At 54.6% G+C, this 18,038-nt stretch overlaps 1 protein-coding gene across 1 annotated transcript in view; it reads left to right on the top strand.

The window, feature by feature from the left end:
• The window catches only part of Stk10 (serine/threonine kinase 10), a 108,185-nt gene that overhangs the window by 79,141 nt on the left and 11,006 nt on the right, over positions 1–18,038 (top strand). Inside the window, exons 11-17 of the mRNA XM_027938732.2 lie at positions 4,009–4,132; positions 4,481–4,660; positions 8,519–8,611; positions 11,628–11,757; positions 13,216–13,340; positions 14,815–15,003; positions 15,421–15,546. Of these exons, the coding sequence (XP_027794533.1) occupies positions 4,009–4,132; positions 4,481–4,660; positions 8,519–8,611; positions 11,628–11,757; positions 13,216–13,340; positions 14,815–15,003; positions 15,421–15,546 (967 nt within the window). The remainder of the gene's footprint in view (positions 1–4,008; positions 4,133–4,480; positions 4,661–8,518; positions 8,612–11,627; positions 11,758–13,215; positions 13,341–14,814; positions 15,004–15,420; positions 15,547–18,038) is intronic.

Below are 18,038 nucleotides of genomic sequence, written 5' to 3' on the forward strand. Positions count from 1 at the left end.
CATTCCATCAATATCCATTCCATCCAACCATCCACCCACCTACCCACCCCTGCCTCTATCCACCTATCCAAACATCCAGCCAGCCACCCACCCACCCATCTATCATCCATCCTTCCATTCACCATGCATCATCTATCTATCCATTTAATCACCCATTTATCTATCATTCATCCATTCATCCACCTAACTATCCATCTTCCCACCAATCCAACCATCTGTCTGCCCACTTATCTCTCCACTGACCTACCTGTCCATCCATCCACCCACCCGCCAGATGGAGACAGGGTAAGTGAGGCCATTGCCCTGATAGGACTCACACTTCGTGGGTCTACACGCAATAATTCTTGGTTGTGGTTCACACTGAGAAGGAAGAAATGGGTGATACGGTAGTGAGCACCTGCTCCTAGGGAAACCCCCAGAGCCAATCCCAAAGGGTGGGAGGAGCCAGCCATGTGCTGAGCCAGGGGGTAGGGTGCTGGGAGCACAGGGGGCTATAGTTCCAACTGCAGAAGTCCCAAGGGGTAGCCACTCAGTTTGTCTTAGGATCTGGGAGGACAGGGCTGGAATGTGGACCGTGGGGTTGGAGGGCTGTGTCTGAGGGTTGGCAGGACCCAGGTCATGGGCCTGTGAGTTGGGGCAGCAGGAGCCTTTACCCTGGGTACAGCGGGATGGACATGACCGGGCAGTGGCCAGCTCTTACAGCCCTTTTGGAAGGTTGCCGTGGCAGCTGTTCACATGTAGGCTGTAGGGGGGGAAGACTTCCAGGGACCAGGAGACCCTGCAGGACCCGCAGGCTCTGGGCTCAGGCTGGGTGGTGGCATTTTGGAGGCATTGGGACAGAGCTAGAGAGAGGTTGGACTGAGGAGGTTGTGAGGCTATTTTTGCAAAGAAACCATCTTTGCACTTCTCAGTTGCTCCGCCCCAACCGCCACCTCAGGGAGACCTAGTCCCACGTTCTCTAAGGGAGAAGCTGTTTCTGGGCAGGTCTGTTACGTGCCCTGGGGATCCCAGCTGGGAAGGCTGGGCTGAGATTCCTTCTAGCTCTGTCTGTCTGAGAATTCCTGCAGGGATCCCCTGGGCCCTGTGGCTTCCCAGAGCCGCTGGTGAAGTTGGGGGTGGGGTCAGCAGGTGGAGAGCGCAGAGCTCTCTTGAGGCCAGGCTTCTATTGGGTAAGGTCACTGTTGGTTTGGAGAAATTCTCTAGTGCACCAGATGCACTCACATGTTTTACAGGCCGCAGACGTTCCTGAGAAACAGAAGCAGTTTGGGATGATCTGGGGGTATCCTCCCATCTTGAGCCAGAGGGAGGATACTTTTTACTGTGGCATTGGTGGGCGCACACGCACAGGTGTCCTTGTCTCTGCGGGTTGGGGCATCTGGGGGCTCTTGGTAGATAACACCCCACACTCTCAGAGCTGGGTTTCCATCACTGCCCCACTGGGCAGCTTAGGTTCCTGGCTTGAGGTTCCCGCCTGGCTCGCCCCATGGGGAAGCCTTGCCCTCCACCTGGCACCGGCCTGTCCCCAGGCAGAGCTGCTGCGTGCCCCTCAGGGAAGGAGAGACTGAGGCGCTTAGCTCATGCAGAACCAGGCTTTTCTCGTTGGCCTTTTGTGGCCTGTGGCCCAGGCCAGGCCCTGGAGTGTGGGAGGCTCCCACCGCCCTCTGCTGGTGTGGCCCCACCTCTGCGCACCTGGACCTCAGCCTCCAGGAAAGATGGGGCCCTCAGAGGATTGTGAACCAGGCAGCCCAGTGTCTGTTGCCCCTCTGGGCTGAGCCTTCTGTGGAGTTCCCTCCCTGCCTCCCTGAAGCCTCCTGTGCTGGTCCCTTCCGTCCAGGGCCCTGCTGCCTGGCCACGCCCCATGAGAACGTGAGGGCCTGGGAGGTGTCGGGGGACCAGCTGCCCACCTCTCTTGCTCCTGTATTTGGAACTCCCCTTCTCTTGAGACGGGACTTCCATTTCTTTGACACTCTGGAGGGTCACCTCCCACCTTTTCTGTTTCCAGAAAAGCACGTGCTCAGACAGAAGCCCTTCCGTGGCCGAGGGCAGGGTCTCGCTTTGCCCGGAACCTGGGGGCTGTTCTTCACCCCCTCATCTTCCCTGAGGCAGTGGCCACGTACAGGGCATTCGCCATGGGCCAGGCGGGCACGCAATGGGCATCACTGCACTTAGCCCTCAAAGAACCTGCCAGCGAGGGTCACCAACCTTGTTTCACAGGCTCGGCTGCTGAGGCTTGCAAGGACTGTGACTGCCCAGGAGGCCCCCACCCAGAGCCTGTGCTCGGCCGTGCTGCCCTACTGTGTGTCGCTGGCACAGACAGTGAGCGCTGGCAGCCCGCAGCACCCTGCATAAGGCCTGCCGGGGCCAGCGTGGCCGCACAATGGACCCACTGTGGTGCACACTGTAGATGCCACTATGATAGGACATAGGCCTACTGGACCCCGCTCCCAAGGGGCCACCAGGGAACCCACGAGTCACAGTCAGGAGGCCCAAGATTTTTCTCTTCTGATGACATAAACCCTACATGGCAATGTTGTGATGGCTGCTCAGAAAGAGGCGGGGCTCACACGGGGCCATCCACCCGTTTTTTTCTCCGCGTGTAGACTCATCCAGCACCAGGGATATATGTTACAAAATTAAGGCAGACTGTGTGGTTTAGGTCACATGTTTATTGTAATAGGTCATACATTGTGATGGTTCAAAAGAAAAAAAAGACTGAAAAACGTCCTACCCTTTCCCACCAGGCGTCCCGCCCAGCCCCTGCTAGTGTTTGTGGTGTAACCCTTCCAGGGCCCACCCACCAGGCACAGAGCCTGTGTCTCTGCCACTCCGAGGACAGGAGTGCACTTCGGTCCCCTCGGCAGCACGCACTCTTGCTCCCAGAGGTCACCCCTGGTCTGGGCAGAGGGTTTATTATTTTCCTGGACATTTTCCCACCTAGTGAAATATTTCTTTTTTTTTTTTAATTTTTTTTTTTTTGAGAGAGAGAGAGAGAGAGAGAGAATTTTAATATTTATTTTTTTTAGCTTTCGGGGGACACAACATCTTTGTTTGTATGTGGTGCTGAGGATCGAACCCGGGCCGCACGCATGCCAGGCGAGCGCGCTACCGCTTGAGCTACATCCCCAGCCCCTAGTGAAATATTTCTAAAATCTGATGTTCCATGCTTGTTTGGGACTCCATCATGTGACATGCTTTAGCTTTCTCACTCAGACCCATGCTGGAGGACTTCGTTCCTAACTTAGCAAACAGCCGGCTCTCCGTGTCCACAGCTCCTCTCTGCGGATTCAACCAGCAGCCGATTGAAAATAGTTGGGGGGAAATTGCATCTGCCCTGAACACACACGGGCTTATTTTTTCTTGTCACCATCCCCCAGACGACTCTGTATACCAGCTCTCTATGGCATGCACGTGGTCTCAGGAGTCAGATTAGGGATGGTGAAGGTGGGCGAGACCACACACGCAGGTAATAGGGGACACGGCACCGGCTCACACGGGAGACCTGGGCATCGTGCAGAGTCTGAGCAAGGTGCAGAGTCCTGGGGCCACACCTGTGGATACCGAGGGAGTGCAGCACCCTTATTCCATCTGGAAATGGAGCTGCCACATCAGAGGCATGGGTGCGTTTGCCAGCCTGCCTCCAGAGCACCAGCTGCATGTGGAGGGTCGTCTCGTTCATGTGGCTGCTGTTTCCTTTAGGTTGCCTGTCCACATGGTGATTTTCCAGTTTCTCCTGCATTTCCTTCCCTGCCCGCCCAGGTGCCCTGCCCCGTGCCCCGTGTCGCCCTTGTGAGCTTGGGTCTTGCACCCTCCCTTCGGTCCCCGAGCCCTCTGTGTGTATTGAGGTCACTCCTGCCTGGTCCACCAGAGGTGACAGATGGAACCTGAGTCCCCCTTGTGCCTCGGACATGTGACTCTGCACCATGATCCAGCCCTCCCGTCCCAAGCTGTGAGCGTTGTCATCTGAGGCCACTTTCTCTTGGCAAATCTGTGCCCGCTTCACTCCCCCAGGCGCCAGGAACTCCGTGAGCTGCGGCTGCTGCAGAAGGAGGAGCATCGCAACCAGAGCCAGCTCAGCAGCAAGCACGAGCTGCAGCTGGAGCAGCTGCACAGGCGCTTTGAGCAGGAGAGCCACGTGAGCGCGGGCAGAGCGGGCCCTGGGTGCGGCTCGCCTCCCTGTTTCCTTCAGGCGGAGGTTGCAGGGGGGACAGTTAAGGCAGTGGGGAGCAGCTCACCACCATTGCCTGGTTCTCGAGGCCTTCCCGATCTCATCAGGCCGTAAGGCTGCAAAGTCAGTGGTCTGGTCTCCCTTTTGGAGATGAGGAAATGGGGACTCAGAGAGGTTGAGCAACTTGCTCTAGGTCACACAGAAAAGAGGTGATAGAGCTAGAATGCAAACCTGGGCCTGAGCCCAACTCCCTCGGTCTTCCTCCTAGGTATAAAGTGGCTTTGTTGAGTTTCTCTAAATTTTTGCTCTTTCCAGGCCAAGAAGAAGTTCTTTGACACAGAACTGGAGAACCTGGAGCGTCAGCAAAAGCAGCAGGTAGAGAAGATGGAGCAAGACCATGCCGTGCGCCGCCGGGAGGAGGCCAAGCGGATCCGCCTGGAGCAGGAACGGGACTACGCCAGGTTCCAAGAGCAGCTCAGACTGATGAAGAGAGAGGTGACGCTGCTGCTGATGGGTTAGGCCGTTTGGGAGCGTCAGGACCACCCCCTCTGTTGCGAGTGACTGAGAAATGGGAAACCCCATCTCAGCCTCACCTCTCAACGGGGCTGCGGGGAGCTTGCCTGCCTGGGAAGCCCATGTGCCAGGCGTGTCCAAGTCCGTGCTCCAGCTGCGCCCTCAGGAGCCACATCTTTTCTGGGCTCTGCGTTCCTCCCTGTTGGCTTCACTCGCAGCCAGGCCCTTGCCGTGTGGCCTGGGCAGCTCCTTCTGTGTCCTCCCAGGTCAGCCGTGGCTGAGGGAGAGCAGGGAAGAAGAGGTGGTGGCCCAGGAGGGAGCTCTGTTCCTGGAATAGGTGAGGGCGGCCGACAGGGGTCCTCCACCCGCCGCCCTCCTCCCTTCCGCCTCTTTCTATTCCAGTCGGAAGGGGAGGGGGAGGTGGCAGGGAGCCCCTCTCCCAGCCTGCCCTGCAGGAGCGCATCTGGGCCCCAGGAGACTCGAAGGAAGGAGGAAGACAGCCCCCCCACACACACACACACAGGAACACCAGTCCCAATCTCAGCAGAGAGCAGGGGACAAGCAGCCTCCCAGAGCTCACCGTGGTCTCAGACTGCACTGGGGGAGCTGCAGGTGGTGCCTCCCAGGGCCCCAGGCCACTGGCTGCAGGAGCCAAGGCCACACAGAGCAGGAAAGGGCTGGCTAAGACGAGCAAGGGTCTGGCTGGACATCAGGGGCCTCAAAACACTCATAATTGGAATGGGGGTTCAGCACAGTGTTGGCATTGACCTAGCACACTGAGGCCCGGGGTTCAGTCCCAGCAGCCCACACCCCTCAAAAACCTCAGCAATCAAGATTAAAAAAGGCTCTAATGCTGTATTTTAAAGTAAAAATGAATGCAAAACATTCATGAACACAGAGTATTGGCTGTTACAACACAGGCCGTGTTTGACGAGGCTGGTGTTGGTGAGGGGGCCGTGGGACTGGGCCCCCCCACAGAGCTGGGTCCTGTCTCTATTTAAAATGTTGGGATTTTATTCATGATTTTTTGCATGAATATTGATTTGTTTTAGTGGTGCTTATCCATGTTGTGCCTGAGGCCCCCTGTGGAGGTGGGCAGCAGTGCTCAGGGCTGTGGGGGAGGAGAGAAGCTGCCCCTCTTGGCTGCAGGCCCCAGCATCTGTGCACGAGCCCCACGGTGGTGGAGTTTCCCCTGGGCAGGATCCAGCCAGGGACTTAAGTCTATCATGGAACTCAGGCCAGGTGGCGTCTGATCCTTGGGGTTCCGCTCAGCCGCAGGGTTCCTTTAGCTTTGCCACGTTGGGCATGCCGGGTGAGCTGCATCCCTAGCCCCAGACGTGCGTGGGTTTTTAAATGTTTTTTTTTTTTTTGGGGGGGGGGCAGGGGTTTTCTTCTAAAAATTTTCATGGAAAGATAAGGCCTGGCTTTGCTTTGGTGGCTTTTCAAGGAGGGAGGACATGGCCATTTAGTAAGACCCCTGTTCTGTCCCTCCCATGGCCAGCCTGCCTGCTTGGATTCTGTGGTTCTCTTGTTTGGTGGAGCTGCCTCTGTAATTCCAGGTGGGCTGGGCACAGGGCTTCACCACGTCATTCATTAAATATGCAGGCATTGCTCATTGTCCTGGGGGACTGCCGCTGGGACCCCCTGGGGTGCCAGAGTTCAAGGATGCTCAAGTCCTTCATGTAAGAGGACATATTTGCCTAGAACCTACAGACATCCCCACATATACTGTAAATCATCTCCAGAGTATTCGTAATACCCCGTACAACGTAAATGCTATGTAAATAGCAACCTGGCTAAACTCACTTATTCTAGTATCTGTTTAAAAAAACTTTCCCGGATTCCTAGGGATTTTTTCATATAGAGAGTCTGTAAACAGAAACTGTCTTATTTCTTCCTTTTAAATTTATGTGCTTTCTGATGCTTTCTGGGCGGGCCTGGACTTGCAGTAGGGTGTTGAATAGAGAGGTCAGTAGACACCCTGGCCTTGTCCAGGCAGTCCTAAGGGAAAGGCTTTAGTATTTCATCATAGGGTCAAGGCTACTGGCAGTTTTCTGTGGAAGTTCTGTGACAGGTTAAGGAAGTTCCTACTTGACTAATGGGTTTTTTCATGAAGGGATGCTGTCTTTGGTTGAATAGCTTCATATGTCAGCTGACATGATTGATTTTTCTTCTTTGGTTTGTTGGTATTATAAATTGAATTGTTTGATTTTCAAATGTTGAACTATTTTTGCATTCTTGGGATAAGCCTGTTATGTTATTTTCCTTTTTTATATATATATATTATTAGATTTGATTTGTTAACTTTTTGGAAAGTTGGTTTTTTTTTTGTTTTGTTTTGTTTTAAACCAGGGATTGAACTCTGGGGCACTTACCCACTGAGCCACATCTCCAACCCTTTTTTAAATTTTGAGACAGGGTCTCACGAAGTTGCTTAAGTCCTTGCTAAATTGCTGAGGCTGGCTTTGAACTTGTGATCCTCCTGCCTCAGCCTCCTGAGTTGCTGGGATTACAGGTGTATTTTAATATCTTATTTTAATTCATTATTTGGTTAAAGGATACATCTGTGTATGTTTAGTGGTTGTTCTAGGGTGTTTTAATATACTCCTTTAACTCTTTGAGCACCTATTTAGTGTTTATATTACAATGCTTCAGTTACATTGCAGACATCTCACAACCATATGAATTTCTTTTCTTCTCTCTCTTTTTAGCAGCAGCTCAGGACTTCCCTGCTGTGGGTGGAGTCTCCATCTTGCTTTAGTTTTCCAAAGCCTTTGCTCTCCTGCTCTGCTTGTCTCTCACTGGTGCCCAGCTCAGGGCTGAGACTTGTGTGCGTCCACACACAGCCGTAAGGATTCCCGGTCCTGCCTTCTTCTCTTTGGGATTCAGCCCACTTCTCCAGTGTGCTTAGGCCCTGGTGCCTCGTTCTGGGGCTGGAAGCATGTGGTTTCTTATGGACATTTAGCCACCTCCTCTATTAGGTCACCAGGCAGGTCAGGGACCGAGAGGAGGAAAAGGCCTTGCCTCCCTGCACTGCCTTTGTCCCCTGGGACCTCCAGGGCACCACAGGTGACCCACCTGCCCACGACTTAGCACCCCACAGAGGAGGCAGCTCCTCCCCAGTTGTCCCAGCAAACATCCTGGAATGTCCTGGCCCTGCAGGGCCCTGTGCTGACCCAGAGTCAGTCCTGAGGCCAGGGGCACAGACATGCAGCTCCACCAGCGGGGCCCTGTGTGCGGCCCACGGTGCAAGCCTTCAGGCTCGGGGAGGGAACCGGAGCCCCGGGAGCAGGCGCTTGCTAGGCGTTTTGATACAGATGTTGATATTGGCATCTCAGGTATCGACGGCGTCTCTGTTGACATTATTATTTCACATGTTGAGAGCAATTAGGAAAAAATATATAAAAGGCTTCAGAGGGGGCTGGGGTTGTGGCTCAGTGGCAGAGCGCTTGCCTAGCATGTGAGAGGCACTGGGTTCGATTCTCAGCACCACATATAAATAAATAAAGGTCCATCAATAATTAATAAAAATATATTTAAAAAAAAAAAATAAAAGGCTTCAGAGGGGACAGTGTGAGAAAAACTTCCCTGAAGGAAATGAGGTGCGTCACCAGAAGAAGGGGAATGGAAACCAGGCAGCCAGAGACGGCAGCTGTCCTGTCCGGGAGCCCAGGAGCCCCGGGGCCAGGGCCAGCTGCAGCCAGGCCAGGCCAGCGGTGCCACCTGAGGGCCAGGAGTGGCTGGAGTGGGTGGGGGCTGGGCCCGCAGAGCCACCTGGCCGGTAGCCTGCTGGCCCTGTAGCCACACCAGGAGTGCTCTGACCGGCCGCTCCGTCTGCAGGCCAAGAGCGAGGTGGAGAAGCTCCCCCGACAGCAGCGGAAGGAGAGCTTGAAGCAGAAGATGGAGGAGCACACGCAGAAGAAGCAGCTTCTCGTGAGTGAGCCCGAACGGTGGCCGCCCTCCCTGTCCAGGCCCGTCCCTCGGGGCCGCCTCTTGTTCTGAATGCTAGCCAGCCCGTCCCCCCAGCTGACCCCTTCCCCATGCCGCCCTCCCTGACTGCCACCCTCCTGCTGGGAGGGAGCTCCCACCCCCCAGACACCCCAACCCAAGCCCCTCTGCCTGCTGAGGGCCGTGGGAGTCTAGACCCTTGTCTCCCAGACCTGGCCCTACCATCCTGAGGGCGCCTCTCCCCGCTGCCGGCAGGCGGAAGCCTGTGCCTCGCACCTGAGCCTCCTTTCCCTGGTCCTTCCAAGCCTCCTGAGCAGGACACACACACACACACACACACACACACACACACACACACACACACGCCTCCTGTGGCTCCCCTGTAGCTCCTTCTCACCCCAGCCGTGTGAGCACAGGAATTCCCAGGTTGTCAGATCTTCTGTGGTTCCCTTTGCCCATGAGACTCCCTCCCCCTCCAGCTCCACTTTGCCCCTCCCCAGCCTGGCAGTCTGCCCTCGTCCCCTGCTCCAGTGCCCCGGTTCCCTGCCAGCTGGGGTCTCAGCACATTCTGCTCCTGACACAGGCTCTGCATATGACCAGGTCAGAGTCTGTGGCTTACGTGGGGCCAGGGCTCTTCGTTTTCCCACTTGGCCTCATAGAGGTGACATTGCAGAGGTGACAGTGGGCAGGCAAGGCCTCAACTGTCTGACTCAGACTCCATGTTCTCTCTGGGACACCCTGGAACCCTCCCTAGGCTCTAAGATCAGAGAAGCGCGCAGGAGAGAGGCAGAGTAGGGGGGACGTTGGTCAGCCATCAGGTAAGAGGAGCACATCGAGAGTTCTTTTGCCCCACAGGGGGACTGTAGCCAGTACCCATGTGCTGTTCATTTCAACATAGCTGGAAAAGAGGATTTTCAATGTTTCACCCTAAAGAGAAATAGTTGAGGTGATGGAGATGATTATTCCGACCTGATCACTGCATAAAACATACATGTATGGAAATTTCACATTACACCCCTGAACTTTGTACAGTTAGTATGTGTCAGTTTTTTAAAACTAACTTTTTAAAACACAGGGCTGGTGAGGGTGAAGCCAACAGGCTCTTGGAGAGAGAGAGAGAGAGAGAGAGAAACTAGCACTCGGGAGGCACTGAATCCCATCCTCAGCACCATATATAAATAAATAATAAAATGAAGGTATTGTGTCAACTACAACCAAAAAATATAAAAAAATAAAGGTATTGTGTCCATCTATAACTAAATACATACACACACACACACACACACATATATAAAATCCTCAAAGATTCGCACAACTTGTAGTTTGGCTTTTCTGCTCCTGGAGCTTCTGAGGAAGTCAGCACACAGGTTCAGAAACATTGGGATTCCAGAGAGTGAAGAGCTGTACCATTTCACTAGAGAAAACCTGGGAATAACCTGTTGCTTATTAGGGAAATAAGTTAAGGTATATCCATACCATGAAATATTTTCAGTCATTAAAACACATTGTGACAAGGAGAGGCCTTTTTAGTCATTTTTGAAATTTGGTAAAATCCATATAGCACAATTTGCCCTCTTTGCTATTAGGAAGTGCCCAGTGGCATTAAGTGTGGAATTGAAAGCCTGTCCAGTAAACAGTAGCTCTCCATTGTCCCCGCCCCCTGCCTGGAACCCCCTCTCCTTTCCTTCCCCGTGCTGGTCTGTCAGCATGGTGCTGGGGTGGACGCCGGGACTCGTGCCTGCTCAGCACACACTGCCCCACTGAGCTGCACCCCAGCCCCGTCTCTGTGACTCTGTCTGTAGTGGACTCGGGGTCCACGAGGCTCTTGCGTGTGACAGCCTTTCTTTTTATGGCTGACTGATATTTCGTGGTGAACTGATACCGCGCTCTGCTTGTTCGTTGTTCTGCAGTGAATACTTGGTTCTCATGGGTTGTGCCACTGTGAGCGGGGTTGCAGGCACCTCTTCAGTTCCTTAATGACTTCTGTAGAACAATCACACAGTTGCTGTGGATGCATTTGAACTGATACATCCTGGACAGTTGCTAGCCTGATGATAAGAGTAGTCGGGGTTTTTAGTTCCTTTTTATGGGGTTCCAGTAATTTTTTCCCAGTACTGGATGGAACCCAGGGCCTTGTGCATGCAAGGCACACAGTCTGACACCAAGCCACCTCCCCAGCCCTGGCTATTTTTATTTTAAGACAGGGTCTTTCTGTGTCGGGGTCTCTCTGTGTTGCCCAGGCTGGCTTTGAACTTGCCATCCTCCTGCCTCACCCTCCTGGGCTAAAATTTTCAAACATAAATTTTATTTTCTTACTTGTTATTTTGGCAGGATACCAATACAAAGAAGTGATATGTGTTTAAGGAGAGGGAAATGCTAACTACCCTGAGCTGATGATTGTGCACCGAATACATGAACTTGATTACCACACTGTGCCCCTGAATGTGTACAGTTATCGTGTTAATTAGAAACAGTAGTTAAGAAAGTAGACAAGCATGGTTATAATGGTGTAGTGAGTCCCCACATACCTGCCACTCAATCTAAATAATCGTCCACTCGTTCACTCCTTGACCCTACCGTGTCATTTTGACTCAAATCTAAGATGTCGTATCACATCATACCTGTAGACATCTCAGACATCACAAAAATAGCCACCGACGCAAGTTCCTACCTTCTGGGGATACAGCCCAGTGGTAGAGTGCATGGGACCAAAAACAAACAAAAATTAGCCCTGATTTCTAACAACATCTCTTTCCAATCCACTCAGCATCTGCCTTACCAGTAGCTTCATGAAAACCATTTCTTTTTGTGAACAATTTGTTTGCTCCAAGATCCAAAAGAAAGCCCACATCTTGGTGGTTGCTGTGTCTCTGGGTCTCCTCGACTTCCCCCTCTCGTGTTTTTTAAACGCGCTTCTCGGGTCCTGCTGATGTCCCTCCTGAACCAGAATGAGCTGTGAGAGGCCCGAGGCAGGTAAAGGTCCACTCCCGCCTCCCCACAGGACCGGGACTTCCTGGCCAAGCAGAAGGAAGACCTGGAGCTGGCCATGAAGAGGCTCACTGCGGAGAACCGGCGGGAGATCTGTGACCGGGAGCGCGAGTGTCTCAACAGGAAGCAGGAGCTCCTTCGAGGTGGGCGGGGACGGCGCCCTCTGGGCAGAGCTACTGTGGCTGGACATCCCAGCCCTGGGCAAGAAAAGCCAGAGGTTTCCTTCACAGTGAGGTCAGGAGCCCCCACTGAAATCGGGAACAAGGCCAGGGGCCAGTTCCTGCTCACACCACTTGACACTGTTCCAGAAGTCAGGGGCAGAGGGAAGAGGAGGACACAGACGCAGCGCCAAGGCCACTGTACGCTAGTGAGCTGCATTAAGGGGGTGGCAGAGACAGTACTGAGCCCCCTCTCCTCCTCGCGTGTTGAGTGACGCTCTGCCAGGCCATTGCTAGTCCCCCTTCATACCTGATCTCGGGGGACCCTCAGCTTACCCCTGGGAGCCAGGCCCTGCGGTGATCCCAGTTTTTATAGACGAGGAAACTAAATGTCGCAGTTACTTGTTTTGGGTTGAGTGGCCTCCTCTTCTGGGGCAGCACTAACAAAATACCAGGGATCAGTGGCTGACAAACAGCAGAAATTAATCTTTCATAGTTCTCGAGGCCAGGAAGCCCCAGGCCAAGGCACGAGCAGACTCTGGTCTGGAGGGCCCCTTCCTCAAGACAGTGCGCTTCTCGCCCTGTGCTGCCTTCACAGCGTCTCCCTCTGAGCCCGTTGCTGGAGCAGAGATGCAGTCAGGTTGTACTTAAAAAATCCTCCATGCCGGGCGTGGTGGCGCTCGCCTGTAATCCCAGCAGCTCGGGAGGCTAAGGCAAGAGGATCATGAGTTCAAAGCCAGCCTCAGCAACTTAGCGAGGTGCTAAGCAACTCAGTGAGACTCTGTCTCTAAATAAAATACAAAATAGGGCTGGGGATGTGTCTCCGTAGTCGAGTGCCCCTGAATTCAATCCCTGGTACCCCCCCACCACCACCAAAAAATCCTCCGCGGCTGTTTCCTCCCCTGTGTAGAGTTGAGCAGTTTGGCAGAGGTGGAAACTGAGGCTAGAGAGCTTCTCTCTCCGCCCCAAATCCCAGCCCAGCGGGGTGCCAGGCCGCTCTCCTGTTTCTGACTCAGAACAACGCGCCTCTCAAGGCCCCAGTTCTCAGCTCTGCCAGAGGGCACCACTGTATGTGGGGGAGGAAGTGTCCTTGCGGATGTGGCATCTGTGCTGTACCCTGCTTCTGTCACGGGCAGATGGGAGGGCCTCTGTGGGAGATGCATGGAGACACGGCATGAGCAACGCACCGTTGACTAGGTGCAGCCCTCCAGATACGCGCCCATGGGCACCCTGGCTGTGGCCTTCCTGCTGCGCTGGGCTGCTGGGAGCTGTCCTCCCTTAGGCTGTCCTCCCTTAGGAAGCTTCCAGGACTCACCATGGTCTGCTGAGGTGGCACGTCACCTCAGCAGGCCGGCTATCAGCTGGAGAAGGCCTGACGGGGGCAGGAGGGGAAGATGCGTGTGGCCTCTGGCACCTCATGAGGTGGGTGGCGTGTCCCTGCAGACCGGGAGGCAGCCCTGTGGGAGATGGAGGAGCACCAGCTGCAGGAGAAGCACCAGCTGGTGAAGCAGCAGCTCAAAGATCAGTACTTCCTCCAGCGGCACCAGCTGCTGCGCAAGCACGAGAAGGTGAGGCTCAGGGGGCTGGAGGTCGCGGGCTGCGAGGCCAGGCTGCAGGGGGACTGCGTGGCCGCTTCCTGTGCAGGTCTGGGGGCTGTGAGGCTGGGCTGCGTGGCCGCCTCCTGTGCCCTCAGGGGAGCCGTGTGGCTGTGGTGAGGCTGCAGGAGGTTCTCCAGGGCCGTTGGGTGCTGGCTTGGGGATCGGGAAACCACGCAGGGATGCAGATGGCCCCCGCAGCTCCCTCGCTAACCGTCGCCCCTATGGTGCCTGTCCTCTCTCACACTTCCTTCTCTTTTCCCTCTTTCCTCTCTGTCCTCTCTCCCTCTCTCCATTTTCTCTATTCCTCTCTCCCGTGCATTTTCTCAGAAGACTTTCAGGGCTCCCCTTAAAGCCACCTCTGCTGGGAAGAGCCCCCAGCCCTGGCAAGGGCCCCTGATCTGTGACCAGAGAGCCTTCTGCATCTGTGCTGTTGTCTTGGTTCAGTCCCCTTAGTAGGGACAGTGTCAGATAAACCAAGGTCTGGATGCACAGCCATTGAAGTTGATTCCCATTCCCTATCTCGGGCACAGATGGAGCCGGCATGCTGTCAGGAGGCTTCCTGAGCAGCCGGTACCCGGGCACTGCTGAAATGCAAGTGGGTATCAGGGGAAGGGGGAAATTCAAAATTGTTAAGGCTCTTGAAAATATAAATTTAGTCGTGTGGTGGCACATGCTTATAATCCCAGCGGCTCCAGAGGCTGAGGCAGGAGGATCAGAAGTTCAAGGCCAGCCTCAACAACTGAGCAAGACCCTGCCTTGAAGTAGGAAATGAAAAGGGCTGGGGATGTGGCTCAGTAGTAGAGCACCCCTGGGCTCGATCCCCAGCACTGCTCAATGAACGGATGAGTGCATGTAAGTTTATATGTGACATCATGGTGACCTGTCCCCTCTAGTGTGTGCCATGCTTTGAGACATTAGGCGATGCTGGCGCACCATCGTCCATTAGCTGGTGAGAATCCAGCACTCTTAGCACTGCCGATGCTCCTCCCTTACCCTGTGAGTCCATCACCACAAGTTAGAGCACCGGAGGTTGGAAGTGCACCCCCTACACTTGACCTCGACGTCCCAGCACAGGGGCGCTGCCCTGCAGTAGTGTGCGGTAGGGTCACTGCCCCTGGAGATCACGTGGCTGCTGGGGAGCTATGGATCGGCGCCTTTGACAGCATCCTGAGTGTGACAGACAGCATATCACTAGTCCAGAGAAGTTCATGTTGCAAACTGTGGTTTCTGCTGAGTGCAGGTTATTGCCTGTTTTGTAAAGTCCAGCCCACCTAAGCCAGGGCCTGTGCAGGAGATGCCCTCTATTAGGAGTGAACCAGCACCAGCCCTGCTGTGCTGAGCATCCTGGCCACATGGTCCTGGGATTCCCAGGTGAGCCTGGTGGCCTCTGACCATGTCGGGAGCTCAGCTGACCTCAACTGCTCGTCCCTGTGTCCCCCCTCAGGAGCGGGAGCAGATGCAGCGCTACAACCAGCGCATGCTGGAGCAGCTGAAGGTGCGGCAGCAGCAGGAGAAGGCGCGGCTGCCCAAGATCCAGAGGAGCGAGGGCAAGACGCGCATGGCCATGTACAAGAAGAGCCTGCACATCAACGGCGGGGGCAGCGCCGCTGAGCAGCGCGACAAGATCAAGCAGGTGGGGCTGGGACCGGCCCAGCGTGGTAGGGCCTGGTGCCTCTGTGGATCGGGGGATGGTATAAAATGTGCACAGCTCTTGGGAGGGCACGCAAGACCAAGCCATGGCCCGGAAGCTTCCTTAGCCCCCTGGTCAATCAGCCCGCTGGACAGAGGCAGCGTGGTGCGAGCTGCAGGCTGTCACCACCCTGCCTCCAGCTTCTGCTCTCCTCCAGCAGGAGCCCTGGGCGTGGGCCTGCACACCTGCCCTGGCACTGGTCACATTGCCCTGTCAGGTCCCTACCAGGAGGCTGGGGGCTCCTTAAGGGCAGGGGCCGGGTCCCCACCCAGGCAGAGGACTTTGAGCAGTGGGTGCTGCTGGGCAGGGCTGTGCAGGCAGTCCCCCAGGCTGGCCCTGAGACTCCACCCTCTCCTGCAGTTCTCCCAGCAGGAGGAGAAGAGGCAGAAGTCTGAGAGGCTGCAGCAGCAACACAAGCACGAGAACCAGATGCGGGACATGATGGCGCAGTGCGAGAGCAACATGAGTGAGCTGCAGCAGCTGCAGGTGCCGCCTCCCCCCCCCCCCATGCCTGTCTCCGAGCCAGGCGGGCTGACCCAGCCTGCCGTGCAGTCACCCCCTTAGGCCCTGCGTTTCACATCCCAAAGGTGGCCATGGGGCGGGTGACAGTGCCTCTCCTGCAGGACTGGGTGTGGACTTGCGAAGGAGATGGTGGAGTGGACGGTGCCTTGCCCAGGGTCTGGCAGGGGGCATGTGCAGGTTTCTCAGTCATAACTGTGTTTGGGAAAGACACTTCCGCTGACTTCTTTTCCTGTGGAAACCCCTGGCCTCCTCAGGTTTCCTGGCCCCTGGGTTTGCCCCGGGGCTCAGGGTCATTTGCAAGCCAGGAAGAGGTTCCCTGCGGGAGGCTCCCAGTGCCATGGGCTGGTACTTGGAGCCCCCTTGTGGTGCAGTGAGGCATTGCCACACTGAGAGAGCCCTGGGCTTCAGAAAAATGTCTCAGGCTATTGGACCCTTCTGGCAGCTTCTGGAGAGGCAGGGAGGAGCATCACATCACTGGAGCCTGCCAGGCAGGGGCTCTGCTACAGCCGTCTGTGAGGCTTAGTGAAGCTACTCGCATTCCCGCACCCCGTTTCCCATCCCTGCCTCATGGGGTGCACCGAGAGCTGAGAACCCCTGTGAAGGCTGAGCAGTGGGGGTCACCAGGCTGCTAGGAGGATTATTTCTAACTAGCTGGTTCCTAAACTCCCACAAACCATTAGCCTGAAACCCAAAATAAGAACCCTAAGGGTTCTGCTTCCGCACCCAGTGGAACTGCGGTATCTGCATAAAGGTACTTTTCTCTGCTTGAGAAGCACCTTGGAGCAAGACAGATTCTGCAGAGAATGAAGGGGAACTTTCTGCTTCTGCCAACCAGGGATTCCTGGGAAGAGCTGAAAAGCAGATCACTCAGCTCAGAAAGAGTGTGGGAACCCCCAGACGAGGAGTGCGTGCCTGCTCAGGCACAGCCAAGCCCCGGGCCAGCCGCGCCAATGGAGCAAGGCCTGAGCCACTTAGTGAGACCCTGTCTCCAAATGAAATATAAAATGGGCTCAGTGTTAAGGATCTTCTGGGGTTCAGTCCCCAGTATAAAAATAAAAAACAGGAAAAAAAATAAATAAAAATAGAGTGTAGGTGGGTTTGGAAGAGTCAGCCAGGTCCGTGGCCCTTATCCTTTGCCAGAACTCTCTCCTGAGGAAATGATACGTGATGTAAGAATTATCCATAAATTATATGTACTTCCTAATATGTGATATCATTAAAATGATTATATAATTTCCGTAAGCATATATTTATACACACAGATTTTTTTTTTCTTTTTAAAAATCGATTCTTTTTAGTCATACATGACACAGGTTGTTGTAGTCTCCCTGGACTGCCCTGAGGGAACACCCTAGCTGGGGCTGGGGCTGGGGCTGGGCTCCGTGGCAGAGCGCTTGCCCAGCACGCTGTTGCCAGGCTTGGTGGCAGGCACCTGCACTCCCAGCTCTCAGGAGGCTGGGCAGGAGGGGCTGGACCTGGGCGCTGGGGGCTATTGGGCCAGCCAGCCAGGCGTCTGCACTTAGTGGTGGTGACACTTAGTGGCCTGTGACAGCCACTGCGCTGGCAACCGGCTCGCAACGAAGCGAGACACCAGCTCCTAAGAAAAAATAAACACCGCAGACTCTGTGGTTTAAAGCTTGGGAATTGGGGCTGGAGAGAGAGAGAGGGAGAGAAGGAAGGAGGAAGGAAGGAAGGAGCATTTCTCGCAGGTCTGGAGACTGGAAGTCTAAGCTCAGGGCACCTATGGAGAGGTGCTGGTGAGGGTCCTCTTCTTGGCCTATAGGGGACCTTCTTCTGTGACCTCAAGTGCTAGAGAGAGAGGGGAAAGAAGAGGATGGGGGGAGCATGCGCACCCCCGCTGGCAAGCTCTCCGGCCTCCCTTCCTATGCCGTCACCGGGGCCACCCTCCTGACCGCTCTCACCCTCCTCTCAAAGGCCTCCTTTCTAGATCCTACCACCTCAAGAGCTAGGGTTCAACATGAATTTGGGGGAACACAGCTCAGCCTGTAGCGCACGTTCTACATGGCGTTATCTATTTGTTTATTTATTTATTAGATTTTTTTAGTCGTACGTAGTTGGACACAATATCTTTATTTTATTTATTTTAATGTGGTGCTGAGACTCAAACGACCCCAGCCCATATTTATTTATTGATTTATTGGGGATAGCAGGGATTGAACTCAGGAGCACTCAACCCCTGAGCCACATCCCCAGCCCTATTTTGTATTTTATTTAGAGACAGGGTCTCACTGAGTTGCTTAATGCCTAGCTAAGTTGCTGAGGCTGGCTTTGAACTCATGATCCTCCTGACTCAGCCTCCCAAGCTCCTAGGATTAGAGATGTACACCACCATGCCTGGCGATATGGTGTCATTTATAACAGTGAAAATCAGAAGCCACCCAAGTGGCTAAAAATAAGGGAATGTTTAAGTAAACTTGATGAATACATATTGTGAG

The sequence above is a fragment of the Marmota flaviventris genome, chromosome 5 (genome assembly GCF_047511675.1).
Source record: "Marmota flaviventris isolate mMarFla1 chromosome 5, mMarFla1.hap1, whole genome shotgun sequence".
In the NCBI taxonomy this organism is placed as follows: Eukaryota; Metazoa; Chordata; class Mammalia; order Rodentia; family Sciuridae; genus Marmota; species Marmota flaviventris.